The sequence below is a fragment of the Pyrus communis genome, chromosome 1, assembly GCF_963583255.1.
Source record: "Pyrus communis chromosome 1, drPyrComm1.1, whole genome shotgun sequence".
NCBI lineage: Eukaryota > Viridiplantae > Streptophyta > Magnoliopsida > Rosales > Rosaceae > Pyrus > Pyrus communis.
The window spans coordinates 2,399,227-2,423,171 of NC_084803.1; the positions used below are offsets into that span (position 1 = coordinate 2,399,227).

General features: G+C 36.7%; 4 protein-coding genes across 4 annotated transcripts; 2 read left to right on the forward strand and 2 right to left on the reverse strand.

The window, feature by feature from the left end:
* The first annotated feature begins 12,217 nt into the window (after positions 1–12,217).
* On the forward strand, positions 12,218–15,766 carry LOC137733246 (transmembrane 9 superfamily member 8-like). The gene is made up of 7 exons (XM_068472397.1): positions 12,218–12,503; positions 13,130–13,294; positions 13,376–13,485; positions 13,585–13,693; positions 13,780–13,892; positions 13,997–14,150; positions 14,377–15,766. Exons 1-7 carry the CDS (start codon positions 12,390–12,392, stop codon positions 15,532–15,534), a joined length of 1,923 nt encoding a protein of 640 aa, XP_068328498.1. The 5' UTR covers positions 12,218–12,389; the 3' UTR covers positions 15,535–15,766.
* Positions 15,767–16,416: 650 nt separating this feature from the next.
* Positions 16,417–16,819, reverse strand: LOC137733085 (uncharacterized). The gene has a single exon (XM_068472273.1). The coding sequence runs from the start codon at positions 16,816–16,818 to the stop codon at positions 16,516–16,518; it is 303 nt and encodes a 100-aa protein (XP_068328374.1). The 5' UTR covers position 16,819; the 3' UTR covers positions 16,417–16,515.
* A 2,224-nt stretch (positions 16,820–19,043) lies between these two features.
* Positions 19,044–19,919, forward strand: LOC137738347 (early nodulin-like protein 15). Its single transcript, XM_068477988.1, has 2 exons — positions 19,044–19,311; positions 19,423–19,919. Exons 1-2 carry the CDS (start codon positions 19,119–19,121, stop codon positions 19,770–19,772), a joined length of 543 nt encoding a protein of 180 aa, XP_068334089.1. The 5' UTR covers positions 19,044–19,118; the 3' UTR covers positions 19,773–19,919.
* Positions 19,920–19,955: 36 nt separating this feature from the next.
* On the reverse strand, positions 19,956–22,655 carry LOC137738336 (nucleoid-associated protein At4g30620, chloroplastic-like). Its single transcript, XM_068477977.1, has 7 exons — positions 22,455–22,655; positions 21,851–21,987; positions 20,954–21,051; positions 20,806–20,845; positions 20,409–20,480; positions 20,247–20,303; positions 19,956–20,158 (listed from the first exon to the last, which is right to left on the reverse strand). Exons 1-7 carry the CDS (start codon positions 22,531–22,533, stop codon positions 20,087–20,089), a joined length of 555 nt encoding a protein of 184 aa, XP_068334078.1. The 5' UTR covers positions 22,534–22,655; the 3' UTR covers positions 19,956–20,086.
* Between the last annotated feature and the right edge of the window lie 1,290 nt (positions 22,656–23,945).

Sequence of the window (23,945 nt, forward strand, 5' to 3'; positions counted from 1 at the left end):
CCCACTGGGAAGTTGCTCGTGAGTTCCCAAAAACAAAACTATAAGGGAATGGTAAGCCCAAAGCGAACAATATCGTGCTACGGTGGTGGAACGAGCCCAGAAAGTGATTCGCCCCGGGCCTGGATGTGACAGTTTGGTATCAGAGCCTAACCTTGGTCGTGGTGTGTTGACGAGGACGTCGAGCCCCTAAGGGGGGTGGATTGTGATATCCCACATCACCTAAGGGAGTGATCTTTAAATGTATATTCTCATCCCTACCTAGCACGAGGCATTTTGGGAGCTAACTGGTTTCGGGTCCCATCGGAACTTCGAAGTTAAGCGAAAAGGGAGCTAGAGCAATCCCATGATGGGTGACCCACTGGGAAGTTGCTTGTGAGTTCCTAAAAACAAAACCGTGAGGGAATGGTAAGCCCAAAGTGAACAATATCGTGCTACGGTGGTGGAGTAGGCTCGGGAAGTGATCCGCCCCGGGTGGGAATGTGACAGAGATGAGTAAAGTGAGAGAAGGCAAAAAATTTAATAAAAAATATTTAGTAATTAATTAAAATTTATTTGACAACAACCCCTCCTGCTACTTTTCCATGTAATGCCATATAAGATTTGGCATTTCGGTTGGAAAATTATAATGTTGTTGTTTTTTACTGTTATTGATGATGTGTACATTTTGATATCTCATTTGAAGATGCTCTAAGTCTATATTTAACTTAAGATTGGGAATTCGACATAAAAAAAATTTAATTAAACAAAAAAAAAAAAACTTAAGAAGGGGAATGCCTAGTTTAGGAGAGCAATTAGGACTCATTTGAGCGTAGTTTTAAAATGATTAAAAGTGTTTTTAGTAAAATTATTTTTTTATTTTAAAGTATTTTACAAAAGCTATTTAAGTATTTCCGCATAATTCACTTGTATTTTTATTAAGAAATAGTTTCACAAAACATTGATCTAAAGTGTTTTTGTCATTTAAAAATCACTTCCAAACAAACTATTATATGACAACGATATACTGACGCCGTATGTTCGTGTTAATAATACAATGCTATTATTAGCAATGTGCTTGTGTCACATTTTTATTGGTTTAAGGTAAATTTTAAGTTAGTTGTCATGTGATAAAGAAAGTAACGAAAATATATATTTTCCATCATTGAATGACAAAATTTATCTTGGCCATGAGGTTATTCTTCGATAGTAATCTTGATTTGCTAGTAAAAACTTTTTCTTTTTATTTTATGAGATAAAGAAAACTGTAATTTCATTACAATGGAGAAAATCAAAACATGTCTTATCATAATTCTAACTCATTAATTCATTTTCTTGAACTATATAATTAGTGATAACTGAGATCATGTCATGAACCTAAAATGTAAGATCAACAAAGAAACCCGCATGTTACGACTTAAGTGAATTTGTAACTACCACACTAAAACATCACTCATTAAGTAAATAATCAACCACATTTATTAAGTAAAACATGTGATTACATATTTATAATTGATTTTTCAATTTGTTCAAATAACTATTTTATAATCTTCCCACAGTATAACAGTTGTCGGAAATTTAACCCACCAACCATCACCCGTTCAAATTTATTATTCTGCATGGCATATGCATGGACCAGATCTATCTATCTTAAGCAGTAAATTCCAAAAGGACATGCAGCCACGAGTCAATTGGTCAAACAAACCAATCTAGACACCTAATTTTTCCTTTGATTGATTCTGTTCTTTTAAAAAGATGGCGAGCATCTTCAAAAGAAAAAGTCAAAATCTTAGGTGAAATACTATTGTGCATATTTGATATTAAAAATATCTTTAACCGAAGTATTATTTGTTAATTGGATTTGAAAGCTTAATGATTTAATGTCAAATTCGACATCAATGTCAAATTTATTTTTAATTCATTTTAATAATGAATCCCTTATTCCACTAACATTTCAACCAATCAAAATTTTATTTCAATTTTTATTTAATAATTACAATCATTTAAAGTTCTATTTAAATAATACAATAACATTTTGATAATTTGGTTGGAGAATTACAAAATTTAACATAAGACTTCATAATGCCACATCAGCCATCATCGATTGTAATTTAACTCTTATAATTTAACATTTATTTTAGAAATGGTCTTAAAGCTTTGATTTTAAGCGTCCTATGCTTCTTGCACATGGTTGTACGTAGAAATTTGTCCATCCACTCTTTGACTTTTAATCGAGGATTTTACTATATTTTTACAAGTAACATGTTTTCCCGATTATCGCAATGGATTCGCGAGCAAAACTAAAGAACTGATGTCTAGCATAGGGGCTGCTGGATCAAGTTTGGGCTAGCTTAAGAGTGGTCAAGCTTGTTCTCACCCTATGAGAGTGATCAAGATTATCTTACTCACTCTTAAATTCTTATATATTGTACACCGGTGCATGTTAAAGATTAAAACGCACTTATATACTTTGTGAAAAGCCATTAATTTAGTGGGCAATGATTACTAATTAACTTAACGGGTCAAAAGACTGTTAGTTGAATTACCTAACTTCCACTATATTTGTCAATTAGACTAAACGTGTTACATGCATGAAACATACGTGATAGTTCGATGGTTGTCGGGCGCTACTATTCACGTAAACCTAGTTATATTTACAGTATTAATCAGTTTGTACAGGCATAAACTTGGAAAATGAAGGTTTAAAGTTTGACAAAACCAACCTAAAATCTACTATTTCAAAAGTGATTAAGGTTCGGATTAGGGGCTATGTTGACGGTCAATGGCGGATCTAGGATTTTAAGATCAGGGGGTTCCAAGGTAAAAGTTCAAAAAAAAAATATTAGACTAATTTGGTTTCATAGCACTATTTTTTATTGAATTTGGTTCATTGAATAATCAAAATTAATCAACCACATCAAGTGGCCAAGTGGTAAAAGCGCGGATTTCGGCTCTTAAAATAAAAAAACAAGGAGGTCTCGGGTTCGAGGCTCCAAGCTAGTGAGTCTGCTTGACTGTGGCCATGAGAAAGCTGAAATGTCTCTGTGAGTCTTCTAAGCCCATAGAAGGGGTGGATAACCGTGACTTACCACTATTTGTCATGCTTTAATAATAATAATGATCAAGATTAATCTCAAATGTAATAAAACCAACAAATTATCCTCAGCAACATAATGCATCAATTAATGACTTTACAAAGATGAAAATATACAATGTGAGTGGTGAAGCCTTAGTAGCAATAAGACTCTCCCAAAAATAGAGAAATGTTAATAAGATTCTATCAAAAGTGGGATTCGTCAGTTGTGAAATCTCATGTTTTTTTGCACAATATTTTTATAATATTAGAACATAAAATATTGTTATAATAGAGAGTTCATACAAAATCTCACTTTCGCGATTAAAGTCTCCTTAGCATTCCTCCTTAAAACATAAATTCTATCAAGGGATATAATATATAATCTGTATACACAACATAAATACGCTCTAATCAAGTCGTGTTTCTTCATACAAGGACTAGGATTGCCTGTCCTCCCCCATCTCATACCCTTCTCATCCTTTATTATTTTTGTGGTCACGGTTAAGCCGCGTTAACATTTTATATTGATTTTTTTATAGAAATAATAAGACAAAAAACAATGAGAATATAAAATATTAACGTGAGTTAACCGTGACCACAAAAATAGAAAAGAATGAGAAAGATGAAAGATAGAGAGAGCAGACAATTCAGGTCCCTCCTTACAAAGGCAACTGGCAAGCACCTATGCAAAGTCAGATATTGGTCTGTTGATGGTGAAGTTGAACAATGTTCCCCCTCAACCTAATATTAATTGGTCCAATATTTTTAATATCTAGCTAAGCTACTATATATGGTCCTTTCGGCCATAGGGTTTCAGTGTTTTGTACAAGTGTAATCAATCCGCTTAAATGTTTGCTTATTTTCTTGGGCAACAGAACCTTTCAGAATACAAGTCCCCTCATTTCCTTCACATCTTTACAGCTGCGATTCATCATTGTCCCTTTCCTCAACCACTTCTGCAACTTTATCACTTAATATCTTCAGACTAAAAACATTTATTCTTAAGAATTGATTGGATTCTTGACATTCAGTATTATGATCTAGTGATATTTTTCTTTATTTATAAATGAGACGTCTTCGGTTTGAATCTCATGAATGAAAAATTCGATATCAAATTAAATTACTCATTGTGTAACTTAGTCGAACTTTTCCTCCTCCTTAGCGTAAAATATATTTTTATACTAAAAAAATAATTAGGTTACTAGCTGGTGAGCTTATTTCTACGTTAGTTCCGAAAAATAAAAATCTTAATAAAAGAATGAAGAAGAATAAACTCATTTACCTTTAGTTTTTCTTTTTTTTTGAACGATTTTTACCTATATATTGAATCGATTAACATTTGCAATTTTTACGGTATAATCAACACGCACTCGGTGTGGATACCATATTAGTAGATTCTTGAACTATTGATACACCACTTAGTAGACCAAATGTGGCACTTGATAGTTGACCGCGATGATACAGTTACGTGTTCGAATTGGATATGTATTCGTACTGCAACGAATCCTTTTGCGCATTTTAGTGTGGTAAAATTAACACGAGTTGAATAAGGTATGTCTATTGTTCACAAATGGTAACTTAAATAATTTTAGATGATGAATGAGATGTAGATTGTAAATGCTCACATACTTAGAACGACTGATTGTAGTACAACTCAAATTGTCGATATAGTATTTCGAATGTTGATTCACATGTTTGAGGCATACATATTTTTTCATGATGTCAACTCGTGGGTCTACTCTAAAGTAGAATTATTAGTAGTAGGCGTGAGCCTACCATCATAAAGTGATGATTTATATGATAGAAAGGAAGAAAGAAAATATGAGAGGGTCCCAAGCCAATGATATTCATAGCTTTATATATAGAGGAGGAGTTTGATGTGCTTTTGCCGAGCAAATAGGGCAATGCTGGGGACCATATGCATGCCTTGGTGTGTTTTGAAGAATATAAGTTGCACGTTTTGGGTTTGATTGGTGCTGTTTGGGTTACACATGAGAAGATTCTGTCCAGGTTTTATGCTCTTAAAGCTCGACATTTACTTACCCACATATCAAACTCTGCTTCCCCTTCCTCCCTCACGTACACACACTATAGCCATGAATATGAAATTTGGCTAGCGTTTTTTCTCTGTCCTCAATCATATGTAGGGTGACTTGACGATCAAGTTGTGTTTGTGTTACTTTTCATGTTTTTGTTATGCTAGTTCTACTACGTCTTGATCAATATGGATGTCGATATAAAATCTAGAATCAAACAATACAATAATTTATACAACTCATCGAAAAAGTAAAAAGTTATTGTTTATTTAATACAATCTTATGCGAAGAATAATGTTTGCGTTGAGTTGTGTTAATCATGTTTCGTTACGTTATGTATTCGTACGGGGTTGAAGTAACAACTCAGCTTTAACTGTTGTAAATTCCCAAATTAACAAGTCCTTTAATTTCCCTTATATTTTCCAACAGGTAATGTTAGAGAGACTAAATTTGTAGGCAAAATTTACAAACTAAATAATGTATCATCAATAGGAATAAACACGTTTATCAACGCTTAAATAATAGACTAATCACTTCTATGTCCTTTATTTTTTCAAAATTTTATCTACAAATTTAATCTTTTTAGTATTACTCTTTTCCAACCACTCCAACTTTCAAAAATTGCAATTTCGTCCAAAACTTATGCAAAATTACAGAAGCACCCAAAACAACTTCAACACTTTTCAGTTGAGTCCAACCCGTTGGTCAAATGTCCAAAATAGCCTTGTCATTTGTTACGCTAGTAAATCCAGCGCCCGCCTCTCCTCCTCATTCTTTACCCTAACAAGAATCCTAAGCACTTCACTCCTAAAATATCAGCTATGCTATTACTCCCAGTGCTATAGCAAGTTAATTGTTGCCTTTTTGTGAATAGTATCTGCGAATTGATATTTTTTTAAGGAAAATATAGAATATAATTTTATTTTTAATTTCATAAATGATTTTTAATTAATATTGTCATACCACGTGTTATTATTCGAAAATGTACATTTTGTGGATAGATTTCGATATGATTTTTATCTAATCTCATAGCACCACGTGTCACTATTCATTTAAAATACTTGAAAATATATTTCGATAAAATTTTGAACCAACCATGCCGTGCCACGTGCTATTATCTACAACTTCATCCTTTATTTATTATCCATATAAACCCTACATCCTTCGACAAGAAAAATATAAACCCTACCGCCCTTCCATAGCACGGTGTTCACCCTCTCGAGAACCAACTGATCGAGATTTCTCAACAGGCAAGTCTGTTTTTTCCCTCTCTTTCCTTGATTTTATCTTTTCTCTAGTCATCTAAGTGACCATTTATCTAGCAATTTTATGCATTTTTTTAAGGGTTTGTGCTTGTTTTCGGGGGATTTTTTAAATTTGTGTTGGATTATTTTAACGGTAAGTTGGTGCAAAATTGAGCGCAGTGATGTTGTAAGATTAATACAGCTAACCCAATATAATGGGATCAAACTTTATTGTTGTTTGGTGTTTTATGAGTTGGATAGGGCCAAATGCTTCTCCATTTGGCCAAGAAGGCCTCTACCAACGATCACAAAGATCAATGTTGGGTTTAGATTTTCATGTTCGCTTAATATACCTCAACCCTTTTACCACATCCTTATAAAACAAAATTATTTAATATTAGCAACCAGTAGTTGATTCCACTGTGTATAATAAGATTGGAACACATATAAAAGCATCACTCGTCCAATAATATTTTATAAAAGCATCACTCATCATTAAATATTTTCTAAAGGATCACTGAGCTCTATGTCTTATGATTCTAAAGGTTATAATCCATCTACATCTTCAAATAATAATCCATCTTATTGGGGAAGACGAGCAGTGTTTCCAAGTTTTTATTTTAGCATATATATTAACTTGGGGCGTATTTTTTTTTTTGTTTGGAAGAAATGTTTCCAATTTTCTTTCTATTTCCTCAAACAAATCGGCACTTCTCTACCAAAATGAAAACAAAAAAAAACCAGTCATTCTGATTTTTGAAAAAAAAATAAAATCATTTAGGGACAAACCAAATTGACTTACACGCTGATGTTTATGTTCGATCAAGTTCCGGTCAACCAAAAATGATATTTCATCATTTTTTATATTCAACTGGCATTGGTTTTGAATTGTTTTTAAGAGCAATTCCACCTTTAAAGATTTTGCGCTAGTACCTAATGCATTTAGCCACTCAAATGAATAGTAATAGACTCAAGTGAACAGTAATAGGCCAAATCATTTCTATCTTTAAAAAAAAATAGCCTAGTCAATTTATTAAAATATTTTTTTTATTATAAAAAAATTACATTTTAATTTCTGACTTTATAAAAAAATAAAATAATAATATTTTTATTAAAATATTTTTATTTTCTCATCTTCCACAATTCCCTTCCCTTCCATTCCTGCACGCCATCCACCCCAACACAAATAATCCATTCCCAACGCCGCCTCCAAACCTCTTCCTCCCATCCTCCGATGCCGTTGCCCTCCTGTCCTTCAAATCCCAAGCCGACCTCAACAACAAGCTCCTCTACGCCTCCTGTTCTTCAACGTCGTCGCTTTGTTCTACTGCATCTCCACAGCTCCGACGTTGTCGCTTCGTCCTCCAGTCCTTCTCCCTCAGTGGCTCCTTCCCTCCTGATACCCTCTCCCGCCTCGACCAGCTCCGCTCCTCAACCTCCATAACAACTCCCTCTCTAGCACAAAAAAAAAAAAAAAAAAAAAAAGGCTGACGTCATATGCCCTCCGACGCCACTCTGACATCAGATGGACCAATCCCAAGGTCTATCAATTTTGGACTAGGTGCCAGACAATGGAATAGACTGGAGTGGATTGGCTGAATGCCAACCTTGGTTTTTGGCTGAGTGCCGGCCTAACCACCTCCCCGTGGAACTACTCTTAAGTGTCGAAACATCCACATACCTAGCCCTAGTAATGTTTTATGTCCAATTTGTATAGCTCGACACATTCGCATCCACTTGCTTCCAGATGTAGGGTCCCGCTCTTCTAATTTCCAAAATAACAAAATGGCAAAATCTTTATTTCTCGTCTGTTGATCGCAATGCAACATGTTGATCGCAGTGATAGGAGAGCCTGCACGTTATAAGTAATTTAAAAATGATTAAAAAATAACTCAAAAATTTAAGACTGACCTGATTTTATCTTCAACGGTTAGTGGCGATTGTGATGGCAGGGGTCATATATATGTAGAGATGTCTAAAACTACCGCTCGTATTAGGTATGCTTTGTGGAAATATATATAACAATATATTAAAAAAGAAACAAATATTTGACTTAGGATTTTATGTTTGAGAAGTGGCCGTGTCCGTGTTCATCCGTCCAAGACGACCTCTACCCCCGACAACAAATATTGAATTTGAATTTAGATTTTCATGCACGCGATTGAGGTCAAGTTTAATGTCACATCCCAGTTTCGATTTTGCTGTAACATGATATTGTCTGCTTTGGATTTCGATCACGTCCTCACGATTTTCCTAGTGGGTTACCCATCTTGGGATTGCTCTCGTCCGAACTTGCTTAAACTTCGGAGTTCTGATGGAATCTGAAGTCAGTAAGTCTCCAAAAGGTTTTGTGCTATATGGAGGTGGGTATGTACATATAAAGTACATCACTCCCCATCCGTTGGTCGATGTGAGATGTTACATTTAGATATCTCAAGCCTCTTACCACATTCTATAAAACAAGATCATTATATAAACAGACAATACTAAGACAGTATTTATTTATTTTTTACGCTTCCTTGAACTCGATTTTGGGATTGTTCCATTTAAAAGTTTACTAGACAAGTTTGAGGTTGACAAGATTTGAGAAGGAATTCCACCATAAATAAGATTAACTTCTGAATGAATTTGTACAAGATTGGTAGAAAGATTGCCAATTATTTCCAGCTAATTCAAGTTCTTGAAGGTTAGTCATTATTAACTAAACAAGTTACAAACGCGAGAAGAGTAATTTTTTGAATGATATATATGAATACAATTCTCAAGAATGTATTATGATTACATTTTGTTTTAGTTTGATTTCTTCATAATATATTATTTCTTCTACAATTCTCAAGAATCGTTAACTCGATATAGAAATGGATTTTTCAGAGTAATTAATCATTTTCACGTATCAATATACAATGTTCGGATGATTGTTGGAAATTAGAGCCCTCTAAATATTTTCCTTGGCCCCATAATCTTAGGAACGGCCCTGGCCTAATGTTGGACCACAGTAGAAGTAAACCAAGTTGGGAGCAATGTTTCCGTCAAGAAGATTGGAAGATTGGTCTCTAGCCTTGTTGCACCTGACCTGACCAATACAAACACGAACACCAGAGGAGAATTCCAGTCCTCTAAAGCATGACGGGGTTCCGACACAATCCCCGCCCTAAAACAAAGCAACGATGCCTTATCTCTATTGTTTGAGCATTTTCTTTGCCCAAAACCGCGCCCAAAAAAACGATCATACAGAGATAATTAAAAAGGAAAACCTTTGAAAACCAATTATGATCATATCAATAATGTTGGAGAGAGCAAAATTAAGAGAGCAGAAGTGGATGTACGGGACGGAAGAAAATGCATGCGGCAGCTGCATGAGCTTAACATTAAGATAATGAAAAACTTAATCAAGTCCAATGCTAATAAGTATGCAATAATATGCTGGCAAATTTTGAATACCCTCTGCCTAACTACGGTTTAAGGAGAGATTTTTCAATGTGCTGGGAGTACTGGTCAACACACTAAGTGTAATAATAGAATATGTTGGAAACTTAAAAAAATAAATTTCTATCCAATTTTTTTTTTTTTTAACTTGATGTATCAGACTGTATTCTCATGTTGAAGAACCGGATCGATGTACATTGGGCACCTGTGATCTTTGACTTTAAATCTTTCCATTTGTTGGGTTTTCTTGTGTTTTGGGCTGTTAGCCCGCCTCTATACCAAAAGGCCATGAAAACTTATGCACCAATTAAAGGCCCATCTCTAGTTCATAGGTTGGCAGCAAAACCAAACTTCCGACACATCACCGACACAAATCTGTCCTCACGAATTAAACAGTGTTGGCACTATTGGCTTCTTTTCGATCTCTATTACACAACTCATCCTTCCATCGAATTGCACCGAGCTGGCAGTTTCCACCGCCTATCCACGGTTGAGATTGATTTTTTATCCGCGGACTTAATAATTCACCTATATATATATTTCGCATCCAATCACTCCAGATAACGCTTATAATTTATGTATACTAGTTTCTCAAGTCATGGAAAAATCGGCTCGTTTGGTGTAAAAAAAGGGGATAAAGTTGAGTCCAAAACAATCCTATTGAGTCGTGAAACTATAGACTAGACTTGCAAAACACAATACACTGAAAAATATTGGCCCCAACATATAAAAGTGCAATAGACATCGGCCTTGGTATGCTATAGACTAAAATAAGGAAGTTTTAACAAAAAGTCCACAGTACGATTCATTTTAACGAAAAATTACATTTTTATATTAAAAAGTCAAACTTGATACTATTCACTTTACCCTTTATTTTGTTTTTATCGTTAAAACTCAAAGTTTTCAAGCCCCTTTCATTAGTTTTTCTCTAAAATAATTTGAAGTTTCTTCGGTCCATGCCAAGCCACCAAACGAGAACCATAACATGATAAGATTTTGCAGGAAGTACTTAAGGGTTTTTGTCAAGCCTCCTCGAGTTAGGTCTCTAATGGTTTGACATTGCGTAACACGATATTATATAACACTAGCATATGGGGACACATAAAGTATGAGAAATTTTTGTTTTTGCTTTTGAAATAGAAGAAGAGAGGATGAGAGTGATAGAGAATGTGGAAGTGAAAAGTTTTTTATTTTTATTTTATTTTAATTAGAGATATGTTAGGATTACATGTTTGTAAGACTTTGAAAAAAAAAAGCAAAATTTGGTTTGTGAAATTAAATTTCTGCCCCATATTTCTTATTCATGTTCTGTTTTAATTAGAGGATTAAACCGGTAATTTTATAGGGTTTTGATTGATAATAAATGTTTTATTAATTAGTAGAGATAATAAATTTTTTTTTAACCATTGAATTAAATAAATTAAAGAAAATTTAAAAGAAGAATAAACAATTAGTGCAGAATCTGCAGATGATGCTAAATCTTGGATTCATTGATCTGTCCTACTCATCTTTTTGCTATTTCCAGATTCAACCCATAATTTCAGGCACTAAACTGCTAAAGTGGTATAACGCAATGGCTTCACGTCACATCATACATAAGTTGACATAAAAATTGCAAAACGACATGTCGTTGTGTTGACGTAAAAGGAAAGGAAGGGAAAGCTGGTGAAAGGGATCCATAGCAAATTGGCAAATTCATAAAGGTAAAGGATCTAGTCAAGATGAAATTTAATAATATTCAAGGGCCAAATGTGCACATATTGGTATATTTATTTTATTAATCGTAATATATAAAGGTTGTTTAGCCATTTATATGTATAAAATAATAAATAATTTGTCACAATGATATTATCAGTTATTAAAATTGTTAATTTTTTATATGTACATTAGCATTTGCCTACACATTTTATGTGTATGAACATATTTTTTAGAAAATGAGAAGGATAAAGGGAGAGAGAGAACGTTGGGGGAGTGAGAGGTTTTTGTTTTTGGTTTTTTTTTTTTTTGTTTTTTTTTTAAATATTGAATGTATTTTAACATTACTGTGAGATAATGCTTTAATAAAAAACAGTAAAATTTGGACATGTGACATTACATTATTGCCAATCAATTTTTTTTTTTTTTTATGTGATAGAAGGCTAACTATCTTTCCACCATCTTTTAGTTGACAAAATTTTTTTTATTAATTAATAATAAAAATATATAAATTTTATTACAAACGATATTTTACTACTTGTTTGCCCAAAAAGAAGAAGGATATTTTGCTACTTTAAACAAGTACATACTGAGTTAAAGAAGAGAATTTCATGATTCATGACTTGATCTTTCCTTTATGTACAAGGGACTGACGTGGCGCAATCAAGACACACGACTCAGAAGCATCACACCGCACCAGATCTCACCGGAGATAAAACAGTGAGTCCACCCCTCCTTCCAGTTTCCTTCTCTGTCCCCTTTATAATATTTTATTTTCCTTCGACTCTAATTTTGTTATTTTTTTAGTTATAATTATTTCTACGCAACAGACAAATACGAATCCAACTATTAAACAGCAACCAAGAGACGGACTCCTCGTCCTCCAGATCTGCACACCCCCTCCTCTGCTCTCTCTCTCTCCCTCAGTCGGAGGCCATGGCGTCTCGTAGATCCCCGGCAGTCCTGGCGATCTCTGCGATCTTCCTACTTCTCGTCCATGGCGCCCACTCCTTCTACCTCCCCGGCGTCGCTCCGGAGGACTTCATCAAGGTCAGCTCTCAATCGCCGACAAACCCAACCCTTAATTTAATTTAATTTAATTCGATTTTTTTTTGTTGTTGTACAAATTGGATGTCTTTGTGTATGAAATGAGTGATCTGTGTGTTCACCATTCAGATCTGCGGCCTAGTGTTAGGTTTCGTCTGTTTGGTTGCTCAGAAAATGGAGGAAAATTGAAGGATTGGAGAATAGGTTATCGTGAATTCGATTGGTTTTCTATTGAAATGATGGTCGAATTAAGTTTAGTTGACCTTTAGCATAGTTCAAATCCTGAGATTTGTAGGTTTTGGTATGTGTTCTTTTGCTCTGCATATTTCTTCGATTTGCTTAGGCTGTGTTTTATTAATACTTTTAATGCTTAGAGTAATGTAATATAGTAATTCGCGGCCCATCAGATCTCGGTTGGTCCGATATCGATCTGTATGTGCCCTAAGCAAGTACTCTAAGAAGACCGTCGTATAGGTCTCACTGGATTACAAATGCTGTTTATGGTTTGAATATTTCGAAATTTAGATTCGAAATTTCGAGTTTGTTTTACATCACTTGGCTGACAAGCAAATTACTTTGCCTCGGGGAATGTTTGTGTTAATTTCGTTCTCTTGGATCTTTGAATGCAGGGAGATGTTTTGAAAGTTAAAGTGAATAAATTGACATCCACAAAGACTCAGCTTCCTTACTCATTTTACTCTCTCCCTTACTGTAAACCTGAGAAGATTGTGGACAGTGCAGAGAATCTTGGGGAAGTGCTTCGTGGTGACCGAATTGAGAACTCCCCCTATGTGGTTAGTGTTATTGCACTCGTATAAATCCAAGGCTTACTTGTTTCTCCTATGTTCATTAACTTACAATGGGAATTTTTGCAGTTTAAAATGCGGGAGGCTCAGATGTGCAACATTCTTTGCCGGTTGACACCTGATGCCAAAATTGTGAAGCGGTTTAAGGAGAAGATAGATGACGAGTATCGAGTGAACATGTATTTTTCTGACCCTTTAAATGATTTATTCTATTAGATTAGATAAGAGGGACTGCAATGAAGTCGCATCTCTTATTAAAACTGTTTTCTTTATGACAGGATCCTTGATAATCTACCACTAGTCGTTCCCATTCAAAGGCCAGATCAAGAAGCTCCTACTGTTTATCAGCTTGGATTCCATGTTGGGCTCAAAGGCCATTATGCTGGGGTACGTCCATGGTTGGTGGCACCAAATAACTTTCTTGTTCGGGGGATTATGTTTTTCTCTTTCTTACACTATGTGATTGTGCGCAGAGCAAAGAAGAGAAGTACTTCATCCACAACCATCTGGCATTTACTGTGAAATACCATAGAGATTCGCAAACTGAAACAGCAAGAATAGTGGGATTTGAGGTTAAACCGTTCAGGTCAGTTTTTTCAGGCGTTCCTTTTCTCCTGAATGAGTCCTTGCTGAATCTTCTTTCTAAGGTGTCAGTTGGTAATATGGTTTGTTTGACTGTTGAATGTCCAGTGTTAAACATGAATACGAAGGGAAATGGAATGGTGCACAGACTCGTTTAACTACCTGTGACCCCCATTCGAAACACACTGTTGTTAATTCTAACTCTCCTCAAGAGGTTGCCGAGAAGCAAGAAATCATTTTTACCTATGATGTTGAATTCCAGGTGAGCTCTGTAATTTAAAATTTACTTAGTATTTCTACATTGGAGACTTATAACTCATAATTTACTGTCTACTGTCTACTTATTATAACATCATATTTGTGTCATGAACTAATATCGGAAGTTCATTGAACTAATGTTTCTGATGTAAATGGTGTTGAACATACATTGTCATTTCTGAGGAACTAGTCATCTCATGGGATACTTCTTTTCATGTTTACTTGTTTAGGAGAGTGATGTGAAGTGGGCTTCTAGATGGGATGCTTATCTACTGATGAGTGACGACCAAATCCATTGGTTTTCAATTGTCAACTCATTGATGATTGTCCTCTTCCTTTCGGGTATGGTAGCGATGATTATGCTAAGAACACTCTACCGTGATATCTCCAAGTATAATGAACTTGAGACCCAGGAAGAAGCACAAGAAGAGACAGGATGGAAACTTGTCCACGGGGATGTTTTCAGGGCTCCAAATAACTCTGAATTGCTGTGTGTATATGTTGGAACTGGTGTTCAGTTCTTTGGAATGATACTGGTGACAATGATCTTTGCTGTCCTTGGTTTCCTCTCCCCATCGAACCGGGGTGGTCTTATGACGGCAATGCTCTTGCTTTTTGTATTCATGGGAATTTTCGCCGGTTATGCCTCTGCTCGCTTATACAAGATGTTTAAAGGTACAGAATGGAAGAAAATTGCTTTCAGGACTGCGGTCATGTTCCCAGCAACTGTCTCTGCCATTTTCATTGTCTTGAACACTCTAATTTGGGGCCAGAAATCATCTGGAGCTGTGCCATTCGGCACAATGTTTGCCCTGGTCTTTTTATGGTTCGGAATCTCAGTCCCACTCGTATTTGTGGGAGGCTATGTTGGATTCAGGAAGCCAGCACTTGAGGATCCAGTGAAGACAAATAAAATCCCAAGACAGATCCCAGAACAAGCCTGGTACATGAAACCAATTTTCTCGATTCTAATTGGAGGGATCCTCCCATTCGGAGCAGTTTTCATCGAACTATTCTTCATCCTGACTTCGATCTGGCTGAACCAGTTCTACTACATCTTCGGTTTCCTCTTCTTGGTCTTCATCATCCTCATCATCACATGCGCTGAGATCACCATCGTCCTCTGCTACTTCCAGTTGTGCAGCGAAGATTACTTGTGGTGGTGGAGATCATACCTCACATCGGGCTCATCGGCTCTGTACCTCTTCCTCTACGCCACATTCTACTTCTTCACAAAGCTCGAAATCTCAAAGCTGGTGTCGGCCCTCTTATACTTTGGATACATGCTTATTGCATCTTATGCATTCTTTGTTGTCACCGGAACCATTGGCTTCTACGCCTGCTTTTGGTTCACGAGGCTCATCTACTCATCGGTGAAGATCGACTAGACAAATAAACTCAAAACCGGGGCTCGGCAAGGTGTGATATCCCCTCTTCCTCTCCCCTCCTCCCCAGAAGATGCAAACAGATGGTAATATCTCTTCAAGTAGTGTAAGATTTTGCAATTAACTTTGGATTATTGTGCTTTCGAAAATGTATCCTATTTGTGCTCAATTTTGAACCATGACAAAAAGCCGACAAGGTCATATTTTCTTATATTTCTATTTGTTTATTTTTCAAGACTACTTCTACACTGCCATTTTCATGGTTTTACTTACATTTGCAATCGTCTGTTGGATGGGAGTGCACTCCACACAAATCCTTTTTGACCTTCTGCACGCCGCCGTCTGTTTGAATGAATTGAAGAGGACAATAATTAACAGTGTATGTGTGGAAGGCGGTAAAAGGCAATTCACTGTCTCTGCCACTGTTAAACGGACGGTCCTATGACGGAGAGCTAACTTTTATAAGATGGACCCAAAAATTTTGTCGTTGGATGGGGATATCATGGCTGTCCCCGACAGATATGCGATAACAACGCTGCAGTTCTCACGTTGTTGGTGTCACATTTGAGCAGAGATCAAGTCGCATACAACATTCGAACTAGATCGGACTTCTTTCTTAAATTGTCATAAATAGAAATTCCTCCATTTTCTTCAGTTATCTGTTACGGTAAAATTACGTCAACATTTTGTGTTAACTTCTTTATATTAAAAGACAGAAAAGTGCGACTTCTTTATAGAGAGGCTCAGAAAAGTGTGAGAAGAGAAGTAACGGGAGGAAATTTGAAGGGTAGAAAATCCTAATTAAACTGGTACAATTAAGAACCGACCGGGCGCGGATGAACACAACTATTATTCAAAACAAAAATGCGATTTCATTTTGTTAAAATTACTGCTACAATTAAGAACCGCGCGCCGCATCTTCGAATGTCAAAAAGCATGAAGGTAAAAATACAAAATACACAGTTCTGAGGAGGACCTGAGGCGCTACTTCCTTGGGCTAGTGTCCTCCGGGGTGGCAACATTGGCGGAGACCTTGGCAACATCTCCGGCGGTGGCTTCGGGCTTTTTGAGGGTGTACAGGGTGAAGTAGCCGATGGCGCCGACGATGAGGAAGCCGGTAACTGCCATGGTGATAGGGCCAAAGGGGAGACCGCGTCGCTGGTGAAGAACACCGCCGGGGTTATGACCGGGAGGCCTCTGTGCTCCCTCCAGTCCAGCTCTCTTCACTTCCTCCGAACTCATTTTCGTCGTCTCTGCCGTTTTCCTCCAATCTTCATCCCCCGCCATCTCTCTCTCTGCCTTGGTTGTGTTAATGCTATTTTGTATAAATCAGTTGAAACCGTGACTCCAAACATTTGAAGAAGAGGAACTGGACTTCTTGACACGTTTAGAGCGCATGCTCCGTCACTTGACACGTAGACACGTAGTGCGTTCGTGTAACCCTAGCTATTACGACAACTCAACTAGTGCATGTTGCTTGGGTGAAATTTTTTATTGTAACGGAAACACAAGTGCTACATCACGTGATGTAAATGGTGAAAATTTTATTTTTTAAGTTATTAAATTTTTAACACACATAACAGCATTTGTATAATGATACGTGGTGTACTAACTCGTATGCCGGTTACACTCTCGTTGCTTGTACACAACTAAAATCATTATTTTATTTATTTATTAGTATTATATTTCAGCTTTAATGCTATTTCTTGAGTGAAAATAAAATTAGGTTTTGAAGTGTTTTCAAAATTTTCAGAAACCTGTTGGGTCAATTTTGAACCAGAATTCTTTCCAAGAGATTATTCCTATTTGTTTATTTTTCAAGAGTTCTCCATAGAAATTGTTAGAGGTAAGCTGAAAGAGTTCTCACATTCGAATTTCATCAATTGTCAAATTGAATTAGGCTAAAGAGGTCTTAAAGTCAAATTTCATCGACTAATTTGTTAAATTAGATTCGACAGAAAGAAGTTTCATGTTCGAATTTCCGCATCTTAAAGAAAATAGAATACAATTAACATTCTCATATATCTTTCCAAAATGCACTCAAGTTACCACGCGGTTTTTAATGAGCAATTTTAACTAATAAATCGCCTTATTATGTAATCTATAACATATAATTTAGACAAACTCAATATATAAAGAGGTCTGCAACCCTTCGAGGATAGACCTCGGGCTTTGTCTTCACATAAAGGGCATAGTAGCCAAGGACACCGGCGATAACAGCGGCAGTGACGGCCATGGTGGTGGTGCTCATGCCAAGGAAAAAGCCCCTCCTCGCAGCCTCGGGAGGAGGTGACCTCTTTGGTGCGTCTGCCATTTCTTTTCTCTCCAATCTCCAATTCTTGTTCCAGTCTCCCTCTCTCTCTGTATATCTTATATTTCTGTTTGGGGTCTGAGACGGTGAAACCTATCCTTTGTTTCTGCATGCAATATTGCATAGGAGAGGCTTTGTCGACACGTTTTAAGTTGCATGGCACCAAGTGCAGGATTTTTTTTCCTAGTGATCGAAACACGAATGATACACCATGTATTTTTATACAAGTGGTGGGAAATTGTATTTTTTAAGTTATTAACTTTTTAACACACATATCCCACAATTTATATAATGATACGTGGTGTATCACTTCGTGTTCCCGTCACATTGAAAAATTTATCCAAATGCACGCCTCCGTCACTTGACACGTATACGGTTTGTGTAAGGTTTTAGGTATATACGATTTCAAAACTACAGGTTGCAATGTAAAAAAAATATAAAAATTAAAACCTAACTAATCATGAAACTAGTTCATGTGAAAAAAAAAAAAAAAAAAAAAAAAAATCCCCCTTGTCTCCAAACTTTGGTATGACTCTAAACCTTGATGAAATCTCTATTGCGAACCTAAACCCTAATTTTATGTGCCGATAACATTTAATCCATATTCATTGATTTTTCTACAAATTCATCAAATCACTTGATATGGCTTGAATATGACTCACTCTATATTGCTTGCATGTGAACCAAATTAAAATACAATTATGACGAAAATATCATTAAATAGTATTTTCAGATGACTATTTATCATCGTAGTTTTCAAATTTCATATATAGAAATTTATGATTAACTCACAAGCGTCCCGACATGCAAAAAATAATAACTTTCCTTAAGAAAATTAATAAAATCGAGCAAATATTGCATTCACCGAAGTACAAGTACAAGTCTGCAAGTAATTGAATATTTTTTTGCACGAAGCAAGTAATTGAATTAGATTAGCTCCGGAAAGTAGTACCGTACCCCACCTCCTAAAACGACGACGTTTTGAAGCGTTTCGAATCCAGCCAGTGTGCACTGACAGGGCCCAAGCCCTGCAACAAGGTGTTGTAGTCTTTCCATGCTTTTGTGACCGTTGCAAGAAACGTTTTCTGCTCCGCCCTAAACGTTTTCTTTACCGTTGCTTTAACGTTTTCCCTAACCCCACAACGGCTACTTTTTCTCCCCAGACTATATATACATCACAGCTGAGACCCCATAGCCACGACTCCAATTCTCTCTCTCCCTCTCACACACTCAAATTCTTCAAAATCCGACAACACACTTGCAGACACACTCTCTAATGGCTGGCTTTTCATCCTCGAAAGCTCTGTCATACTCCTCTCTTCTCGTGGTCTTTCTCCTCTTCAGCTTCTCCGAAGCCAGAGAGTTCAACATCGGCGGCAAGAATGGCTCATGGGCAGTCCCCTCCTCCGAATCCCAATCCCTCAACAAATGGGCTGAAAGCACCCGCTTTCGCGTCGGCGACACTCTCGGTAAAATCCCCAGTCCAATTCCCATCTGGAATTTTCCTTTTTTTAAGTTTTCCTTTGCACATTGCTAATTTTTTTTTTTTATTTTTTTGTTTTCTGTAAATTTGTTTTCAGTGTGGAAGTATGACAGCGCCAAAGACTCAGTGTTGCGAGTGACGAAAGAAGAATACACAAACTGCAATGCATCGAACCCTATTGAGCAGTACAAGGACAACGAGACCAAGCTCCACCTCGACCAGCCGGGGCCTTACTACTTCATCAGCGGAACCAAGGGACACTGCGAGAAAGGGCAGAAGCTGGTCGTGGTTGTTATGACTCCAAGGAAGCACCTCGGTATCTCTCCCGCTCCTTCTCCGGCTGGGGAGGTTGACGGTCCAGCTGTTGCTCCTACCAGCGGTGCTACAACCTTGCAGGGTGGTGTTCTGACTCTGGTGGCATTGGGAGTTTTTGCTGTATGGTTTTAGAGGAAAGAGGGTGGGGGTATAATTATTTGTTTAATTCTTTATTTTTTTTTCAGAGAGGGGTCTGAGATATTATGTAATTCTATTTCGAATATCGTAATATCAAAGATATCATTTTATACATATAAGCCTCAACAATTTTTATCAAAACCCCCCAGGAGTTCAAGCGACGGAAACAAAAACTTGAAACTGAAACTTGACCTCATTGAAAATTTTGAATCAACGATTTTTCCTTGAAACTAAGAGGTACGAAGAAAAAAGTTCAACATTACGACGAAACAGGACAGTTAAAAATGTCATAGAGATGCACCGGCAAATCATTTCAATTCACCGAGAGCTTTTGGCATTCCTATACTCTGGGCAAGGTTGCTCACTCTATCCTTCATGGCCTGAAGATTGAAACACAAATACCATCAGTTAAAGTAGCCGACTATTATCAATCAGTCCGTAAAAACATAGAAACACAAGAGTTCTCACCATGACACTTTTCTGATGCGCATCTTTGTATGCTTCCGTCACCAATTCAGAGACTTTCTGCATTGTGAAAAAAAAAAAAAAAGGAAAAGAAATCACATCTATCCTAAGGAGAGAAACTCATTCTGGCAAACGGGAAAGGGAAAAATAGTTTTCACGACTTACTTCTGCTCCTAGTTCCATAGCAGCCTCAGTTATCTCAGTGCGTACAGGTTGCTGGTTACCAGAAAGCGTTACCTAGGGGAAAATCAGAGATCAGAGGATTGTCAAATCTGAGAGCAACAGAGACAAGAGTATATATGAAAGTGAAGAGAAGACGAAGACGAAGGTTCCATGTAACTAACAGCTGAGCTCATAAAACTAAAATGCACTGATTGGAAAAACTCAAAGTTATCTGTGTAGGTCAGCAAAAGTTTTGACACTATGACCGTGGTCTTCACATTATCTTGATACTATGAAAGTGAAAGTTAAAATACCATTCAGACACAAGAGAACCAGCTTATATTCCCAAACTGAACAAATATCCAAAGTTGACCTTGTCGCAAGAGTGAATCATTCGTACCTTTATAATCTCACCTTCACAGTAACCATCAAACACTGCCCTGAAAAAGGGAAAAAAAAAAGAAAAGAAAGAATGACGAGATAAATAATTATACCACTGAAAGGATTATCGGTATCAGACGAAATTGGATAAAGCTTTAAGAACATACGCAGCAAGCTCTTTCTGCACACGCACTGCTTCAACTTGTACTACATTTTGAGCTTGCTTAACTGTTTCATACAGATTTTGCATGCTGAAAACTCCTGCCTGCATCAAAAGTGCAGACATAACAGTATATCAAATTGATACTTAAATCAAGGTTTCTATTCTTAGGACTGCTGGACTAGCTCCACGTTGACTAAGACAGACTCGGGATACTGTAACAGAAAACAACATAGGATCGTAGTCACAATTATGCTAGAAACAACATAAAGTCATTATCAGCATATGTTCTAGTAAACCAAAAGTGGCCACAGTTATGATAGACCTCAAGCTTGCAATGTCGCCATTACACAAGACAAATAAACGATGATAACACTATCACTATAGCAACCTTATAGTTCGACTATAATTATAGCTAGGCAACCCCATTTGACGTCCATACCACTGCCCTTCATCCTAAACGAATCCTGCTATCAATTGCGTGATGCAAGATATAATGATCCGTAATAAAACGTTGCTGGACCATCTTCGACTAAAGTACAGTTGACAGCCTAATGTCAAAATCTGTGGGCCTAGGGCTGCATAAAGCTACTTAGCTTACAATTGGAAGGGCTACGAAACCCCGCAACCTAATACTGCATCAAGCATATAAATTTGATCTGGTGTCCCCACATGAAGCATATAAAAGTTAAAATCAGCCATCCCTTTTCATTTTAACAGAGTTTGTATTGACTTGACACACTCAGCAGAGGAATACAAGGGGCAAGAAATAAAATTTCTGAGAAGGATTAACGGGTACAGCAATGCAGCAGATAGCAATTCCAATGGTCAATACAAAGTTGGTCTACCCAAGACAAGTTCCAGAAAAATGGGAATACAAACTTCAAGAGGGAAAATGCTAAACCTTTGAAGCTGCATCGTCACCCTTTTTCCCTCCTCCAAATAAGCCATACACACGGGACGAACGGGGTGTCCTCCCAGTCTTAATACCAGGCCAAGAAACAATTGAAGGACGTGCTGGACGTGAGTTTACTACTTCACCTGTAATCAGAATAAAGCAGTAAGTTTGATTTGTCATCACAAATTACGCAATAACCCCGTCTCACAGCGGAATAGGCAAAAAATTTTTGCATAACAAAACAATGATTAACAGATTGAACATAAATTTCGAAAAAGCGCAAACATTTACGCACACAAATTTTCAATGCCCACAATTTAGTTTGACATCCTAAACAATCTCGTTCAGCTAAGTGGCATCAATTTTCAATGCCCAGAATTCAAATACAATGGTCCAACATTTCCAACAGTAATTTCTCACACTGCCAAAGCAATGCTTTTTCCTCAAGTGTATGATAAAAAGGGGTTAAAATTGGAACAAAAAGAAACCCAATTTCTGTTCTATCTTGTTTCGAAAACGCCATAATTTCTATGCAATTCGAGAAATGTTTGCATACAAAATTGTGCGGAATACTACTGGTATTGAGCCAATACGTTTCGAGAGGGCTTACGGAAAGAGTGGTGGTCCTGGGAGTCAGTGAGGCGGTGGAAGTTGGAAAGCCGGGAGCTTAAAGCACTGGTCGACGACATGACGGACACAGAGAGGGAGGAAGGAGAGGCGAAATAGTGGTGCAATTCAATGCCACTCTCTCTCGCTGTCTCTAGTTTTTCGATACGGTGGATCTCTTCGATACCTACCTCGATGCACCAAACAAAACTTTGGTAATTTTATTTAATTTTTATCTTATATATAATATATAATATATATATTTTTTTGAAAGGGTTTGCGCGATTATCGGATGACCAGTTCCACATGACTTATAGGATTTATTTTTTATTTTTTTTATCTTTTTTGCTTGACCAAGGGACATAATCCCGAAAGAAAAAGAATATTACATATAATTATCACGAGGCAAAAAAACACTAATTTATATCTACAGATGGCAATTTACAACAAAAATAAGAAGCTAGTAACTCCCAAAATGTCTTGTGAAATCACAACAATTTCAGGTTTCACAAAAACAGTTTGCTATTAACTCCGGATTTGTAAAATCGGTTTTGCCCAGTTCTACAAAATTCATCATAAAGTTGGAACCTCTTTTTGGTAAAATTTTCATGCAAACTCAATTCCGGCTACGTTTTAGGTCAGTTCAATATTTATAACTGATTCTTCTATTTTTGAGCTTAAAATTTTAATCAGTTACTTGTGTTAATAAATAATAAGACCGCTTCCAAGTGGCTTAAACATTTTTCTTCATGCAGACACAAGATCTTGCCAAAAAGCCTCAGCAATTGCATTTTTCACAATAACTGTCATACGCTCATACATTCGTACAACTACATTTCTACTTATCAAAAGGTAACAACACAAAAACTTGCACTGTGAAAAAAAGAATGAAAAAGCACTACAGAGAGGATGGACGACGGATCATTCCATAACGAGCAAATCTGGTCTCCGCAATGCAACCCTGTGAACGAGTAGGATAGGAAAGAAGATGGTCAAAAGAAGTTGGCACTTAAATCTCTTCAAAATTGGTATTAAGGAACAAAAGGATTAAGATAATTTACTTTTAAAAGCAGTTCACAACGATTCATATGCGATACCCTAACTGATTCTTTGAGGCATTCCTTTCTAGATACTTTGTGGTTGGCCCGTTTCCTCTGGTAATCCGAACTATTTTAAAGTGTGAGATCGATCCCATACCAAACAATTCGGGATCGGTTTGGTTTCGGTATAAAAATTTTCGGGATTTTCGGTTTGGGTTTTTTTTGGTTTGGTTTCGGTATGGTTTCGGATTTTCGGTATTTTTTTTCCACCCTAGTTAGTCGGGTCAAGGGGGAGTTCTAACTTGTACAGTTAATCATTCCACTATTTACTCAAGGTTGATCATGTAAGCAAACATACCCTTTTAATTTTGTAGTTATGATGATCTGAACAAGAACGACACCGAGGCTGATGCAAGCTTCACGAACTCAACTCCTTCTGGCTTTGGACAGGTGTG